Source organism: Geotrypetes seraphini, chromosome 2 (genome assembly GCF_902459505.1).
Source record: "Geotrypetes seraphini chromosome 2, aGeoSer1.1, whole genome shotgun sequence".
NCBI lineage: Eukaryota > Metazoa > Chordata > Amphibia > Gymnophiona > Dermophiidae > Geotrypetes > Geotrypetes seraphini.
This window is the reverse complement of record NC_047085.1, coordinates 236,890,134-236,906,101: the sequence shown is the minus strand read 5'-3', so window position 1 is coordinate 236,906,101 and position 15,968 is coordinate 236,890,134. Positions and strand designations below refer to the sequence as shown.

Here is a 15,968-nt window from a genome sequence, read left to right as displayed (position 1 = left end):
TCCCTAATCCAGCAGAAAGGCATCCAACTCCTGGAGATTGGGAGCATAGAGTCTGGAGTAGAACAGCAGATGTTCGTTATGGAGAGAAGCAAATAGATCTATTTTGGGGATCTCCCAAACTAAGATGACCTATCTTAAGATAGATCCATCGAAAGACTACTCGTGAGATTAAAGGAAGTCTGCTGAGTTTGTCTAAGACATTCTACTTCCCTGTTAAATAAACTGCTCTGAATTTTGAGGACTTGAGATTAAGTAATATTTTTATTTTTCCCTTTTTTTTTTCAATTTATTTGATCTAATTTATACTTCTTAAACAACCTTTCTGTACAAGATGAAATATAGAAACAAAGAAACATGACAGCAGATAAAGGCCAAATGGCCCATCTAGTCTGCCCATCCGCAATAACCATTATCTCCTTCTCTCTAAGAGAGATCCCACATACCTATCCCAGGCCCTTTTGAATTCAGACACAGTCTATCACCACCACCACCTCCTCTGGGAGACTGTTCCATGCATCTACCACCCTTTCTGTAAAAAAATATTTCCTCTGGAGCCTATCATCCCTTAACTTCATCCTATACCCTCTAATTCCAGAGTTTCTTTTCAAATGAGAGACTCGACTCATGCGCATTTATATTACATAGGCATTTAAACATCTCTATCATAGCTACCCTCTCCCGCCTTTCCTCCAAAGTATACATATTGAGATCTTTAAGTCTGTCCCCATATGCCTTATAATGAAGACCACATACCATTTTTATAGCCTTCCTCTGGACCGACTCCATCCTTTTTTATATCTTTTTGAAGGTGCGGCCTCCAGAATTGTACACAATATTCTAAATGAGGTCTCACCAAAGTCTTAGACAGGGGCATCAATACCTCCATTTTCCTACTGGCCACACCTCTCCCTATGCAACATAGCATCCTTCTAGCTTTCGCCGTCACCTTTTCAACCTATTTGGCCACCTTAAGGTCATCACATACAATCACACCCAAGTCCTGCTCTTCCATTATGCACATAAGTTCTTCACCTCCTAAACTGTACCATTCCCTCGGGTTTTTGCAGCCTTGCACTTCTTAGCATTAAATTTTAGCTGCCAAATTTCAGACCATTCTTCAAGCTTCACTAGGTCTTTCTTCATGTTGTTCATGCCTACTAAATTGCAGATTTTGGTATCATCCGCAAAGAGGCAAATCTTACACGACAACCCTTCAGCAATATAGTTTATAAAAATGTTAAAAAGAACAAGCCCAAGAACAGAACCTTGAGGCACATCACTGGTAACATCCCTTTCCTCAAAGCGATCTCCACTGATCACTACCCTCTGTTACCTTGCACTCAACCAGTTCTTGACCCAGCCTGCCATTTTGGGGCCCATCCCAAAGGCACTCAGTTTATTTATTAGATGTCTGTGTGGAATACCGTCAAAGGCTTTGCTAAAATTTAAATACACCACATCTAGTGCACATCCTCTATCCAATTCTCTGGTCACCCAGTCAAAGAAATTGATCAGATTTGTCTGACAAGACTTACCTCTAGTGAATCCATGTTGCCTTCAGTCCTGTAATCCATAGAATTCCAAAAACTTGACCATTCTTTGTTTTAAAAGTGTTTCCATTAATTTGCTCACCATAGAAGTCAGACTTACCGGCCTGTAATTCCCTACTTCTTCCTTACTTCCACTTTTGTGGAGAGGGACCTCCACATCCGCCCCTTCTCCAGTCCTCCAGTACCACTCCCGACTCTAAGAGATTTGTTGAAAAGGTCAGTCAGCGGAGCTACCAGAACTCTCCTAAGTTCCTTCAGCATCCCAGTAGTCAGATAAAATCTGGACCCGGACCTGAACAAATGCCCCGATGGCCCTGAGCCTTTGGAAATTGTTACCGTTTTAGTCTTCAAGTCTTAGCTAAAAGCCTATTATTTTAGAAAGGCTTTTGACTACGATTCTCTACAGATATTTCCATTCCATTCCATTCCATAAATAAAACAAAAACAATTTTACTTTTACCTTTTGTATTTTCCTTGTTTATTTCTTTTTTCCTCTCCCTTTATAATTATTGTAACTTAACCCCTCCCTGAATATCCTTTTGTTCCAGTTGGTCTTTTCCCCTATTCGTTTTAGCTTTTATTTTAGACTCGCTGCTTTTAATTTTGTTAACCGCTTTGACTTGACAATAATTGTTAAACAAATGCGGTATATCAAATAAACTAATTCTATCTCCACTATAGGAAGAGGGGCTGACCTGTGCCTAGCATCATTGCGATTTCTGAGTAGATGGGGCAGTAAGGTAAGTAGAGGCTCGGTTATGCCTGGATCTGGGGAAACTCCTGCCTGTAGCTCTGGGAGAATCTCTGCAACGTGGAACTGGAATATTGTCGAGAGGGTCTGAAGCCCAAAAAAATTAGAGCACCCTGAAACTCTAGAGGTTCTGGGGCAAAGGTTCACCACACAGTACATGAGATCATCCAGGTTTTTACCAAATAATAACAGCTCCTTAAAAGGGAGTCTGGCAAGAGCAGCTTTAGAGGTGGAATCACCAGCCTACCGTCAGATCCAGAGCATTCTACAAGCAGAAATTGAATAAGCTGGTGCTTTACCCAGGACAAGTACAATATCATCTAGAGTGTCAGCTACATAATCTATACCAGATAAGAGTAACTGAGGAGAAGGTTCATCACCTCACTCTCCAAAGTGCGTAGTCTGGACAGACAAGCACGTGTAACAAGACACCAGAGTCAGCTATGACACCCAAAGTCACTGCCTCAAAAGTCTCCTGAGATCATCATCCACTCGGCATTCCTGCATATCCTTGAGCACCACACTGCCTTTACTCAGAAGGGAGATGCGCAACTAAGGAATCTACTTTAGGCTGACTAAAAAGGTGTTGACAAGCCTGTGCCATAGGATACAGCCTGGTCATGGTTCTCGCTATTTTGAGAGACTCTGCCGGAGAAACCCACTGCTCCAAAATCAAGACAGTAATGTCTGGAAGCTCACGCCACACCTGAGGGAGGCGAAGGTAGAAGGAGCTGGCTGTGTGTCTAAATCAGCTCATGCAGACTCCGAAATGAGATCTGGTAAGACAGCAGATAGAAATAAGTGTAAACTGTGAGATCATCTCCTGGTTGTAGAGGTAAAATAGAATCCAAACTGTCAGTGTTCGTTCCCTGGTCCCCTGCCATGGAAGGAGCATCCGTAAACAATAAAGGAACAATAGAATTATCCTCATCATCGGTTTCCCCTGCAAACAGGTCTCCCGAGACCTGAACAGTGGCAAACTGAGAAGCAAATGTACCCTGAGAGGCTAGCCTTGATAAGTCTGGCGCAAAGCAGGACTACAGAACACGGCTGTTATGAAAGGCTTTTCACATAAAATTGATAAATTCTGAGAAGAAAGCCATACCAGAGAGCGAGGAGTCAACCTGTGATAACACTACTTTACGTTTCTTGGGCTATGGGGTGTCAATATCCTTTCGCGCAGAATGGTCCCTATTTCCAGGCCCCAAAAACAGATAAGGTGTATTCACAGTTTCCGTATCTACGGTTTTGATTATTCACGATTTTATGCCCAAAAAAATCATTTTCATATTTTGGGCTATTTTAAGCCCTGTGCCCCCCCCCCCCACACACACACACACTTAAACCTTACTTGGTAGTCTAGCGTGTTTTTGGGCAGGAGCGATCTTCCCGCGCTCCTGCCCCGTACAAATCGCTCACTGGAACTGGTAACTATCTGCATGGCTATTCCAGTCATGATAAGAAAAAGACGGCATTTATAACGATCCATAGGGGGTTTTACATGTAGTAATGTGCCACATATGATCACCTCACACGTCAGTGGAATTGATGATTCCAATATGTTGTTAATCTTACCCCATATTGACTTCCAAAAGTTCAGTATCAAAGGACAATAGAACAGCAGATGATCCAGTGTCCCAAATGTTTAGATGACATTGCCAGCATCTATTAGATTTAGAACTGTCTAACCTGTGCAACCTAACAGGGATCTAAAACGGTCTATGTAACAGAAAAAACCAAGTTTGTCTCATAGATGCTGACGCTGTACATCTCATCCTCCAAGTCCAAAAATGTGGCCATTGAGATGCAGAAATATACTGCTTTATCTCAATGCTCCAAATGTCACGAAGACCAGTTTTTGGTTTTTTATTCAAGAAATCAGATATTAATTTGTACCACCTGGTGGCCTGATGCCCCTTAAAATCCGTCTGGAAGCATAGGACCTGCAAGCAATAATGATTTTTGAGATTTTGATAAAGACGACGGCCAAACTTGTCCATGATCCTGCCCTCTTTGCCAGGAGTACGGTAGCATAGACCCTGGAAGGATGACTCCTCTTCAAGGAAGATTCCACAAGAAGGGACTGATGAGATAATTGAGAGTTCTCAAAGTCCTTGCAATGTACAGTTCTATACCTCGATTCCAACTTGCCTGGAACAGCAGGAATGGAATGAGGAGTCTCCAGGTTTCGCTTGAAAGTCTGAGAAAGAAGCCTGTTAAGAGGGAGTTTGAGAGACTCCACAGGAGGCCGAGGCAAACCCATTTCCTCTAAATACTCCTTAGAGTACTTAGAACCAGAGTCCAATTTAAGATCCAGGTCCTCAGCCATTTCACGGAGAAAGGAGGAAAAGGACAATTGATCCGCAAGAGGATGGCCTTGAGAGGGACTCGATGACCTCAAGGCACCTTGAGTGGAAAACGAAGGTGAGACCTCTCTGGAGTATTCATATCCCAGCGAATAAGCAGACTTGGAAGAGTCACTAGGAGAAGCGGAACCCTCAGGTACTGCTATTGGTGTCCTCGATCGAGGAGTTGGAGGCCTCGAAGAGCTGGAATGCCTGGATGAGTAAGGCTTCTCTCTTGAAGAGGACCTGCGCCTTGATGAGTGCCTCGATCGGCGATGAGTGCGCTGCCTGGAAGCAGGTAGTGTTAGAGGTCGAAGCGACTTCGCCCTATGCCTCAGAATGGGCAATGCCTGATGTGAAGATAAAGGGCTGGAAGCTGTAGATCAAAGACGAGACCCCACAGACTCAGTGGTTTGGATCGAGGTATCTCGAAGCACTCCCAAAGATTCGGCTCCTTGCATGGAGTGTGAAGATTCCAGACCAGACACTCGCAAAGACTCGGCTCCTTGCATAATGCATAGAGTGTGAAGATTCCAAACCAGACACTCACAAAGACTCGGCTCCTTGCATGGAGTGTTTAAATTCAGCTCGAGGCACAGGCAAGGACTCGACCACTTGTGTGACTGCTGAGTGCCCAGGCTGGACTGCAGGAAGCAGAGTCGAAGCAGGACTATATTTGGTCAATAACTGAACAAACTCCCTTTCCAAAATAGTCTGGATGGTAGCCTGCAATTGTGGCTCCAAGTCTGAAACTAGACCACTTGCTGAGGCTAAAGGCTCCGAGGGCAAAGAGGAAGGATGCTTCGGCCAGAGGCATGCTTCTTGGGCAGTTTAAGAACTACTGCTGGAAGCATCTGCTGAGGTATCTGACCTGAGGGAAGCTCAGGAGAAGACTTGACAGATTTACTCGAGGTCGAGGACGTGCCAAATGAGGAAAGTCTGATGAGAGTCGAAGTCATGGAAGCAGGATACCACCCGTGGCAGGCTTGACCAAGTCGGAGGTCGGAGTGGGAGTTTCCATACCAAAAATCTTCTCCACTTGCACTCGACGACATTTAAGGGCTCGGGGTTGAAGGGTAGCACAGTAAATGCATGACTCTAGGCAGTGGTCAGGCCCCAAACACTGAAGGCACCAGCAATGTGGGTAGGTAAGAGATTGCACGCTGGCACTGGCTACACTTCTTAAAGCCCATGACCAGCCGGGACATAAAAGGAAAAATAGCTTCCACAAAGTTGAAGCCCGCAGGCTGAGGGCGCTCGACAGGCCCCACCGTCACTCGATGAAAAATTCTACATAACTTTTTTTTTTTTTTTAAACGAAAGAAAAGAAACACAGCGACACGGTAAAGAAGAAACAAAACACGAGCCACGGTGAGAGAATGCACGAAGTGAACTAAGTTCAGCAGAGCATCAAAGACGGACTTCTTAGCTCCGTGGAAAACTGAGAACTGAGGAGACACGCCCTGTGCTGGGCGGGAAGGCACTCGCACATGCGCGGTGTGGCAGACTTGAAACTTCTGAATTTCTTCAAGCAAGTCTGCTTGTGAGGCTGTCCACATCCAGGCTCCGTGGATGACGTCAACCACATGTGAGAATAGGCTGCCTGCTTGTCCTGGAATAACTAGCATTACATCCTTGGCAATCTGGAGTTCTATCAATGTATTGACTAAGTTATAGGAAGGCGTTTTCTCTGCAATCTTTGAGAGGCAACACAGGTTAGATACAGGTCTATCGTGAATAGGTAGAGATGGATCTAATGATGGTTTCTTAGAATTAGATAAAGAATAGCCTCTTTCTATTGAGGAAGGATAAAACTGATAGCTGAGCTAAGCTTAACCATTGAAAGAATGAATGGATGGATTCTTAAGCCAAGGCAAGGGCACTGGGTCTAGATGACAAGTTGTAAGCCTCATAGAAGAAAGAACCTTGATCACAGAGCATGGGGTCTGAAGTTGAAATGAATTCCAACTGGGCTTACCAATGGAAAAGTAGAACACCTCAGGGTTCGAGGCAGAGAGCTGAGCATCAGGGGTTGTTGAACATGGAGAGCTAACTGGGGAACAAATGGTAGCAGCTTGTCCAACAGAAGATGATGTCAATACATAGGCAGTGTGAGAATTAAAAGCAAGTTGTAACTGTGCTGCCTTAGAAACAAAATAAATCAGCAAGCTCTTCAATGGAGGTCATTAAAGTATCAGTAAATGGTGAGGGGTGACTCATAAGAGACTGGTAAATAGAACAGAGGTCTGTAGAAGGGTTCAAAGATTTAAAGAACGAGTACAAAGTATTTTCTTTTAGCATGCCTAAGAAGATCAGAGAAACAAAGGAGCAATGAAAACAATAAAATACCAGAATGACAAAAAGGTGTTTACTGGACAACAGATGACTTGACACAACCATGTTTTCATTTGATTTTAGAAAGTATATCCCTGATGCAGGCAAACTGCTGATATGTGGACAAGACGGGTCCTTCTGTTGTCCAATACACACCTTTTTTATCTTCAGTGTTTGTTTCTCTGACTGCTTTTGCATCCTTTGCCTCTCCATTTGCTAAAATAACACATTACTGCTTTAATGCAGCTTAGTAAATAGGAGCTTTAAAAATGTAGTAAGCATATTTAAACAGTCCCATTTAAAGAAGTAATGTACACCAGCCTAAAAATTGCTCTTATAATAATTTTGTATTTACTCACATAGAATATTTACCTGTATTCCGTTCAGAACATTTTCATGCCTTTTACATTCAATCTTCTCAACTCTTGTTTTCAAATCAGCCAAAGTTTTATCAAAAACAGCACACTGCAAGGCACTAAGTTTCTCCTCCAGGAGTCTCTGTATAACCTGAATAAGCACAATAGGGTTGGTGTACATAGGTACATCTGTTAAAATTACATTCGATGAATATTAGCTTGCTACAATATCACTATAATTGTTATTAGAAAATGTAGTACCTAGCTAAAACTACAGCTTTAAAGAGAAAAGCATTTCTCTCCCACCGGCAGGAACTTAAAGATATCGGAGCCAAATATGGTCTTATGTACCCAGCCAGGATGAAAGTAACTTATAACAACCGCACTACATCATACACTGATCCTGAGGAGCTGGCTGCATTCCTAGATTCTTTGAAAATGCACTGACACATTGAACTCTCGATATCTTGGTTTGCCTTTATGTTCTCTTGTTATAACCTATATGAATATATAATTCATTGTTTTTATGAGTAAGCACACCACTTTTAGGTTTCTTAAATTGAATGGGTGTGGAGTTAAGTAAGTTGTTCCATATGAGTTGTCTCTCCGTGCTCACAGGAGCACCCTTAAACTGTATTATTTTATACATGATAGTAAGGTCTCTTCACTTTCTGACCTTACAATATGCTGTCACTAATAGTATACTTGCTCTTATTCTTATGCTTTCTTTCTTTCTTTCACTTCCTTCTGGCAGTAGTGTCTACCTGGTATCCTGGTTTTACTATTTGTTATTTCCTTATAAAGGTGATGTTTACTATGTCTTACCATTGTATACAATAGACTATGACTGATTTACATATCATCTCTTTTAATGTGAATGGTTTGAACCATTCTATTAAAAGGAAGAAGATAGCTAACTATTTGTTAAAAAAAACATCCCGATGTGATCTATTTACAGGAAACTCATCTCCCACCTGCTGCCGCCTCTAAATTTGAGTTGAAGGGATATTCCACTCATTTGTATTCCCCTGCGACTCAGAGGAAGAAAAATGGAATATCAATACTTTTCAGTGATAAATTATCCCCTATTATTCATTCTGTTAAAACAGACTCCGATGGAAGGTGGTGTCTGGTACATGCTGCGTTGCACTCTGGATTTTATGTTCCTTAATATTTACGCTCCTGTTTTGGATCATCCAGATTTTTTCAAAGATCATCAGCTGGCGTTAGTTGAATATGACTCTTGTTCTCTAATATTGGGCGGAGATTTTAATCAAATTCAAGATATTTATATAGATCGATCATCCTCTTGTAGACCCTCAAAATCCAAATCTTTTACAGCTCTGCATGCTTTAAAAGAAGCCTTTTCTCTTGTAGATCCATGGCGTTTACTGTATCCCAAAGGTAGAGAATATTCACACTTTTCACCACCACATAATACCTATTCAAGAATTGATTTCTTCCTTCTCTCCTCCTCTCTCATTCATGAAGTGACAAATACTTTCATACACCCAATAACTCTTACAGACCATGCAGCTATTTCATTACATTTATCTATCTCTGCCCCACGTAATGAATCTCCCTCTTGGCGACTTAACAATACTCTGCTTTTAGATGAAGTAATAGTGGAAAAAATCAAATCTTTTACTACGGAATTTTTTGAAATCAACACCAAAGATCCAGAAATCTGTCCTTCTATTGTTTGGGAAGCTTACAAAGCTTCTCTCAGAGGTGAATTGATCAAACTTGCTTCCTGGAAAAAAAAAACAATCCATCCAAAAAGAAAAAGAACTGGAAACCTCTATTAAAAATTTTGAATTACAACATATGTCCACCCATTTACAAGATCCATCCATGTTCCAACGTATTCAAAAATTAAAATATGAATATAATACTCTAATCTCATGTACGGCCCGACGTGACATTTTCATTTCCAATTCTGGACACTACATGGGAGATAATCTTATGGGTCGCCCTTTGGCTAGGTATCTTAAAACTAAAACAAAACGCTTACACATCTCAGTTGTTCAAGACTCATCAGGACAATTAGCCAGAACCAGATCTCTGATTTCTTCCCAATTTGAAAAATTTTACACTACCCTATATCAATCTGAGTTTTCAGCCTCTGAAACGGATTTAGATTCGTTTCTATCCTCAATAGCTCATCCGACTCTATCGGAATCTATTAAAGTAAAACTGGATGCTCCTATAACTATATCTGAGATTGAAAATGCTATAACCTCTCTACCCACTGGGAAAGCTCCGGGCCTGGATGGCTTTACTAATGAGTTCTTCAAATGCTTTCGAACCCTATTGACTCCTCAACTCCTTACATATTATGATTTCCTCCACTCCACTCCAGACAAGCAATTTAATTTCACTGAGGCCACGATTGTAGTTATTCCCAAGCCAGACAAAGATGCTACTCTGGTTAAAAATTTTCATCCTATCTCTCTTCTTAATTTGGACTACAAAATTATGGCTAAATTACTTGCACTAAGACTCACCACAGTGATCCCATCTCTCGTACATGGAGATCAAACTGGATTCATCAAACATAGATACATAGGGGATAATCTTCGTTTATTTCATCATATCAATGCTCACGCCAAAACAATGTCTGATCCTGTGATTGGTCTAGCCATTGATGCCGAGAAGGCCTTTGACCGAGTGGAGTGGCCTTTCTTATTCCGAGTACTGAAATGGTACAACTTTGGTTCTTTCTTTACAGACTGGATAAAAACATTATTCAGACAACCCACGGCTCGTATTCTGATTAACAATTCTCTCTCTAATAGATTTTCCCTCCATAGAGGTACCCGTCAAGGCTGTCCCCTCTCACCACTATTATTTGATTTAGCATTGGAACCTCTATTGTCAATTATCAGACAATGTTCCTTAATTAAAGGTGTTCCCTTGTCCAGTAGAGATATTAAACTAGCAGCTTATGCTGACGATGTTCTTCTCTTTCTCAAGGATCCTCTTGTCTCTATACCTCATTTTATCCACATCGTCTCTCAATACTCTCAAATATCTGGATATTCTGTTAATTGGGAGAAATCAGAGATCTTTCCGCTAAATGATCACATTTCCTCCTCAGATCTAGCTCATTTTCCTTTTCCATGGTCACAAGGAGCTGTAAAATATTTGGGGATTTTAATACATAAAGACCCATTACTTGCTCAGGATCTCAATATATCTAAAATCAAAAACTTGGTTTTAAGTACTACATCTCGTTGGTCCCCGCTTTATTTGTCCTGGTGGGGTAGAATAGTCTCCATTAAAATGACCTTAGCCCCACAAATTAATTATACTCTATCTATGCTTCCCCTTCTCTGCCATAAGTCGCTCTTTCATTGGCTTAATATGAAAATTTCTGAATTTATTTGGAACAAGAAAAAAACCTCGTATTGCTCTCGCCAAGCTGAAGGCCTCTAAGATTAAAGGTGGTTTAAATTTACCTGATTTTTATTATTATTACATCGCATCCTTAGCCAAATACGGAGCTCATTGGATTGTTGATTCTTATCCACAGGATCAACCAGCATGGTTTGAAATGGAATGCTTTTTATGTGCACCACTACACATCTCCTGCTTCCTTACAGTGTCGATACCTAGACACTTGAGAAAGTATTCTTTGCTAAGTGCAACGCAACATGCTTTTCAACTATTAGATGCAGCAGCTGAGATCTCTGTTGCTGAAGACCCACTCATGTCCCTTTGGAATAATTCTAAAATTCAAAATAAGGGTAGATCTCTTTCATGGAAGAGGTGGCAGCGGGCGGGTGTGTGGTTTGTTCATCAATTGATCTCCTCCACTTCATTTGTCCCATTTGATACTTTTTGTTCTGTAAACTCACTCCCATCCTCTATATATCCTCAATGGCTTAAGCTTACTGGAATACTATCTAATGTTCAAATGCGCCTGACTTTATGACCTCTCAACAAACATTCCACATAACATCACTATTTTTTATTCAATTTTTATGTATTTGAACTGCTTTTTGTATATCACTTATAATATTCAATAAAATTATTGAAAAAAGAAAATGTAGTACCTTCTCCAACTTCTGATTAACGTCTCCCCGAGCAGTGACCTTCACTTGAAGTTCTGCTTCATATTCCTCTCCCTCGTACCGACGACGTTTAGACTGCATATTATCCATGTCCTCAGACTTTGAACGTTTCCTTCGGGAAAGTTCACCTACAAGGGCAAACCACTGTTAACCATCAAAGACTTTCTGTACATTCAGACATTCAAAGCTCTTCCCTAACCACAATATAATTTGTTTAGTTCCCTAATATCAGGCAATTGGAATCAGAGTTGACGGACTAGGTATGAGCTTCATCACACTTTCCGCGCTAAAGTGGTGGTTAGCCTTGTTATCCCTCATCATAGTACTGTGCTTTTTGAAGAAAAATAGAAATTACTGGCCTCCTGTAGGCATATTTGTGTAATTGCAGTTTTAGAAATACCATGACCTAGTTTATCTATATACTACTTTTCCAGTGATCTAATTTCTAACTCCATTTTCCTAAATGTTAACTTATAATTTTTTTGCACTTCTAGTGCATAAAGTAGTAATCCTGATTCTTTTAGAAGCAATATAAGAATTTCACCAAATCTCAACTAGATAGGGCCTGCATCATGCACAATATAGCTCTGTACACTATAGAATGAAAGTATGGATCCTGCAATAAACTAGCAATGAATGACCATTTAGGAGCCCTGGATTGTGAGGAACTGCACCTAAAAAAAAAAGGGAGTTGACAAAGTTATAACACAATGAATCTCTGAGTGTAGGATAATGTTGAATTCACCTTATATCATATAATGATAATGATAGGATGCTGGATGGCAGGTTGACAGGTTTTTTAAAACTAAAGAGAAGTCAATATGGGAATTTGAGAAAAACATGTAATCCCTTTCTGTGTAATGCTGAATCCATCATGTGTCTACTAACCCAACTTGGGAAAGACTGAACTATAGCCCCTGATTTAGTAGGCCTAGACCTGCATCTAGAATTTCTGTCCACAGTCAAATTAAGTATCTGACTGCAATATCTGACTGCAAATATCAGATTTTCACCAATTCCAGCAATGATATTAACCAGAGGTGGAAAGAACTGCAGGCAATGAGCCATGGGGGCAGAAGCATTGATCAAGGACGGATTGATCAATGAAAACATAACCATCTGTCTATAGATTTCCAGTATACTGTATAGATGCTTGCACATAGCCATTGTTGATGGAAACTGTGGTGTCTAGAAAATTGACATTTACCGAGGAGTAGTGTGACCAGTTACCTATTCCAGAAAGGAAACCTTTTGGCCAGTCTTGGATTTCTGCCAACCTCATCCTGGTGTATTATGGGACCTGCAGCACTGAAGTATTTTCGGATTTGCCTTAGGTTGTGCATGGTTGTGAATGCCTTCTGGATCGTTTTGCTGATTTGAAGTTGCATGGTGCTAATGAACAGATTGGGATATAAGAGAGTGCCTTTATTCTATATGAGTAATGTAGTAAACAGCTGAAGTGTGATGGGTTCTCAAACAGTGAGCTGAAGGAGAAGAGGAAATAATGGTTGGCATGGCCAATGGGAAGCAATGAGGACCACGGTGCCTCGTTCTTAATAAAGTTTGGGCAGAAATTTCCCAGCAAGAGAAATTGGAGAGAATACATTTATTAATTTATTTATTAAAAAATTTATATACCGCATACAACTAAGCAGTTTCCATATGACATACATAGAATCCTGTTTCCCTCCGATTATCATGTATAACATAGACCAGGGGTCTCAAAGTCCCTCCTTGAGGGCCGCAATCCAGTCAGGTTTTCAGAATTTCCCCAATGAATATGCATGAGATCTATGTGCATGCACTGCTTTCAATGCATATTGTGACAAACCTACTGCATCCCCGAGGTTTATCACAGGGAAATATAATAAAACATACAAACCCCAGTGCAGAAGGGCTGACCAGGTCAAGGTCAAGGGGAGTAGATCAGCTGACTACCCTGTATACAGCAAGGAAGAAATGGAAGTAGAACAGGAAAGCTGTGTCTTTCCTGAAGCATTCCCAAAGCCAGGCAATAAAGTTCTACCTTGTTATTATCCAGTGCCTATTAGGCAGAAGGCAGATCAGCAGGGTGCCCTGAGTGAAACTATATAAGCAGAGGGAAGGAAACTCCCCCAAGCAACTACAGGGGAGTGGTTTCTTCCCTCAGCTTAATCTGAGGCTCTGTAGAGAGCTAAGGGGAGAGGAGTTAGGCTGGAGAGTCCCGAAGAGACAAGCAGTACAGAAGCAGAAAGCCCAGCGTGAGGCTATCCTTCCTGGGAAACAGTCAGACCAGTGGTTGGAGTCTGACTGGGAGATGAAAGAGGAGCCAGTGGTGAACTCTGCTGTGAAGCCCAGAGATACTGAGCCTATGATAATTGAGGGAAGTAATGCCCTAGTTGAATACCAGCCTGAACCAATGGAGACATCATAAAAACCTGCGAGTTAAAAGGAAAGGATTTTTCTTACCTTGTTGTTGCTCTATGGTTTCACTAGGGAATGAGGGCATGTTATGGCAAAGACTGTAATATTGGAGAGGGCAAAGTTTAATCTTAAACCCCTGGCTGGGGTAAAGCACAAGTGCATGTACTAATACCTGTATGAATCTTAGCTTAGCTAACAAACACTGGGCAGGAAGACAGCTGAAGAACTATGATATCAGGTTACCAAACTTCCATGGCTGTTCACAGCTGCAATGTGTGAAATGCAATTAAGTCTGCCTGTCTTTGCAGTCTTGAGGAAAACGCTGAACTGAGGACTGCTCTGTTTGCTGGATAAACTCAGGCAGCCTTATGGAATATGTTCAGTTAGCCAGTTCCACTGGACAGTAATAAAGATAAAAGAACTGTTGCTCTCATAGCAGATTGCTTGCTCTAATATACAACTCTGGTGAAGAGGACTATAGAGACTGTGTTTCATGTTTGATAAAGTCCAGAGCAAAGCGATTTATGTTCTGTTTTGAAGAAATTATTTTGTTATTTGTTTAACTGTAAATTTCATGCCCGGGAGTACCTGGAGGGCATGGGGTTGCTGTGAGCAGAGCTTTAATAAAGCTTATTATTGCACACTAGAATCATCTAGTGGATTACACACTAGAATCATCTGGTGGATTTCTCTAAGGACCAGCACAGGGACTGTGCTGAGAAGCAACCTCTGGTATCCCAGTTGAAAGGTTTTCCCCTACTTCAAAAGGGGCTCACGCCAGTATTTAGGCGTATGTCACTGCTTGGCTGCCTAAACCGCTCGGCTGCCTAAACTGCTCAGCTAAAGCATAGGTGGTGACAATATTCATTGGGGAAATCCTGAAAATCCGACTGGATTGCGGCCCTCAAGGAGGGACTTTGAGATCCCTGACATAGACATATCAAGACAACATCGTTAATCATCCCTGTTATAATAAAGGAACTTCTCTTCCCAGTCCAGTAGAAAGGCATCAGACTCCAGATGATTGGGAGTGTAGAGTCTGGAGCAGAAGAATATAGTAACATAGTAGATGACGGCAGATAAAGACCCGAATGGTCCATCCAGTCTGCCCAACCTGATTCAATTTAATTTTTTAATTTTTTCTTCTTAGCTATTTCTGGGCAAGAATCCAAAGCTTTACCCGGTACTGTGCTTGGGTTCCAACTGCCAAAATCTCTGTTAAGACTTACTCCAGCCCATCTACACCCTCCCAGCCATTGAAGCCCTCCCCAGCCCATCCTCCACCAAATGGCTATACACAGACACAGACCGTGCAAGTCTGCCCAGTACTGGCCTAGTTCAATATTTAATATTATTTTCTGATTCTAAATTTTCTGAGTTCATCCCACGCTTCTTTGAACTCAGTCACAGTTTTACTCTCCACCACCTCTCTCGGGAGTGCATTCCAGGCATCCACTACCCTCTCCGTAAAGTAGAATTTCCTAACATTGCCCCTGAATCTACCACCCCTCAATCTCAAATTATGTCCTCTGGTTTTACCATTTTCCTTTCTCTGGAAAAGATTTTGTTCTACGTTAATACCCTTCAAGTATTTGAACGTCTGAATCATATCTCCCCTGTCTCTCCTTTCCTCTAGGGTATACATATTCAGGGCTTCCAGTCTCTCCTCATACGTCTTCTGGCGCAAGCCTCCTATCATATCCGTCGCCCTCCTCTGGACCACCTCAAGTCTTCTTACGTCTTTCGCCAGATACGGTCTCCAAAACTGAACACAATACTCCCAAGTGGGGCCTTACCAATGACCTGTACAGGGGCATCAACACCTTCTTCCTTCTACTGACTACGCCTCTCTTTATACAGCCCAGCATCCTTCTGGCAGCAGCTACTGTCAGATCTTCGGACACTATAACCCCAAGGTCCCTCTCCCCGTCCGTGCATATCAGCTTCTCTCCTCCCAGCATATACGGTTCCTTCCTATTATTAATCCCCAAATGCATTACTCTGCATTTCTTTGCATTGAATTTTAGTTGCCAGGCATTAGACCATTCCTCTAACTTTTGCAGATCCTTTTTCATATTTTCCACTCCCTCTTCGGTGTCCACTCTGTTACAAATCTTGGTATCATCTGCAAAAAGGCACACTTTTCCTTCTAA

The 15,968-nt window shown here is 41.6% G+C and overlaps 1 protein-coding gene across 8 annotated transcripts in view; it reads right to left on the bottom strand.

Annotated features, from left to right (window-relative positions):
• ATF7IP (activating transcription factor 7 interacting protein) overlaps positions 1–15,968 on the bottom strand; it is a 353,654-nt gene that overhangs the window by 150,765 nt on the left and 186,921 nt on the right. For all 8 annotated transcript variants that reach the window (XM_033935226.1, XM_033935228.1, XM_033935229.1 and 5 more), the window contains 2 exons: positions 11,395–11,540; positions 7,353–7,487 (listed from right to left, as the gene is read on the bottom strand). In XM_033935226.1, the coding sequence (XP_033791117.1) occupies positions 7,353–7,487; positions 11,395–11,540 (281 nt within the window). The remainder of the gene's footprint in view (positions 1–7,352; positions 7,488–11,394; positions 11,541–15,968) is intronic.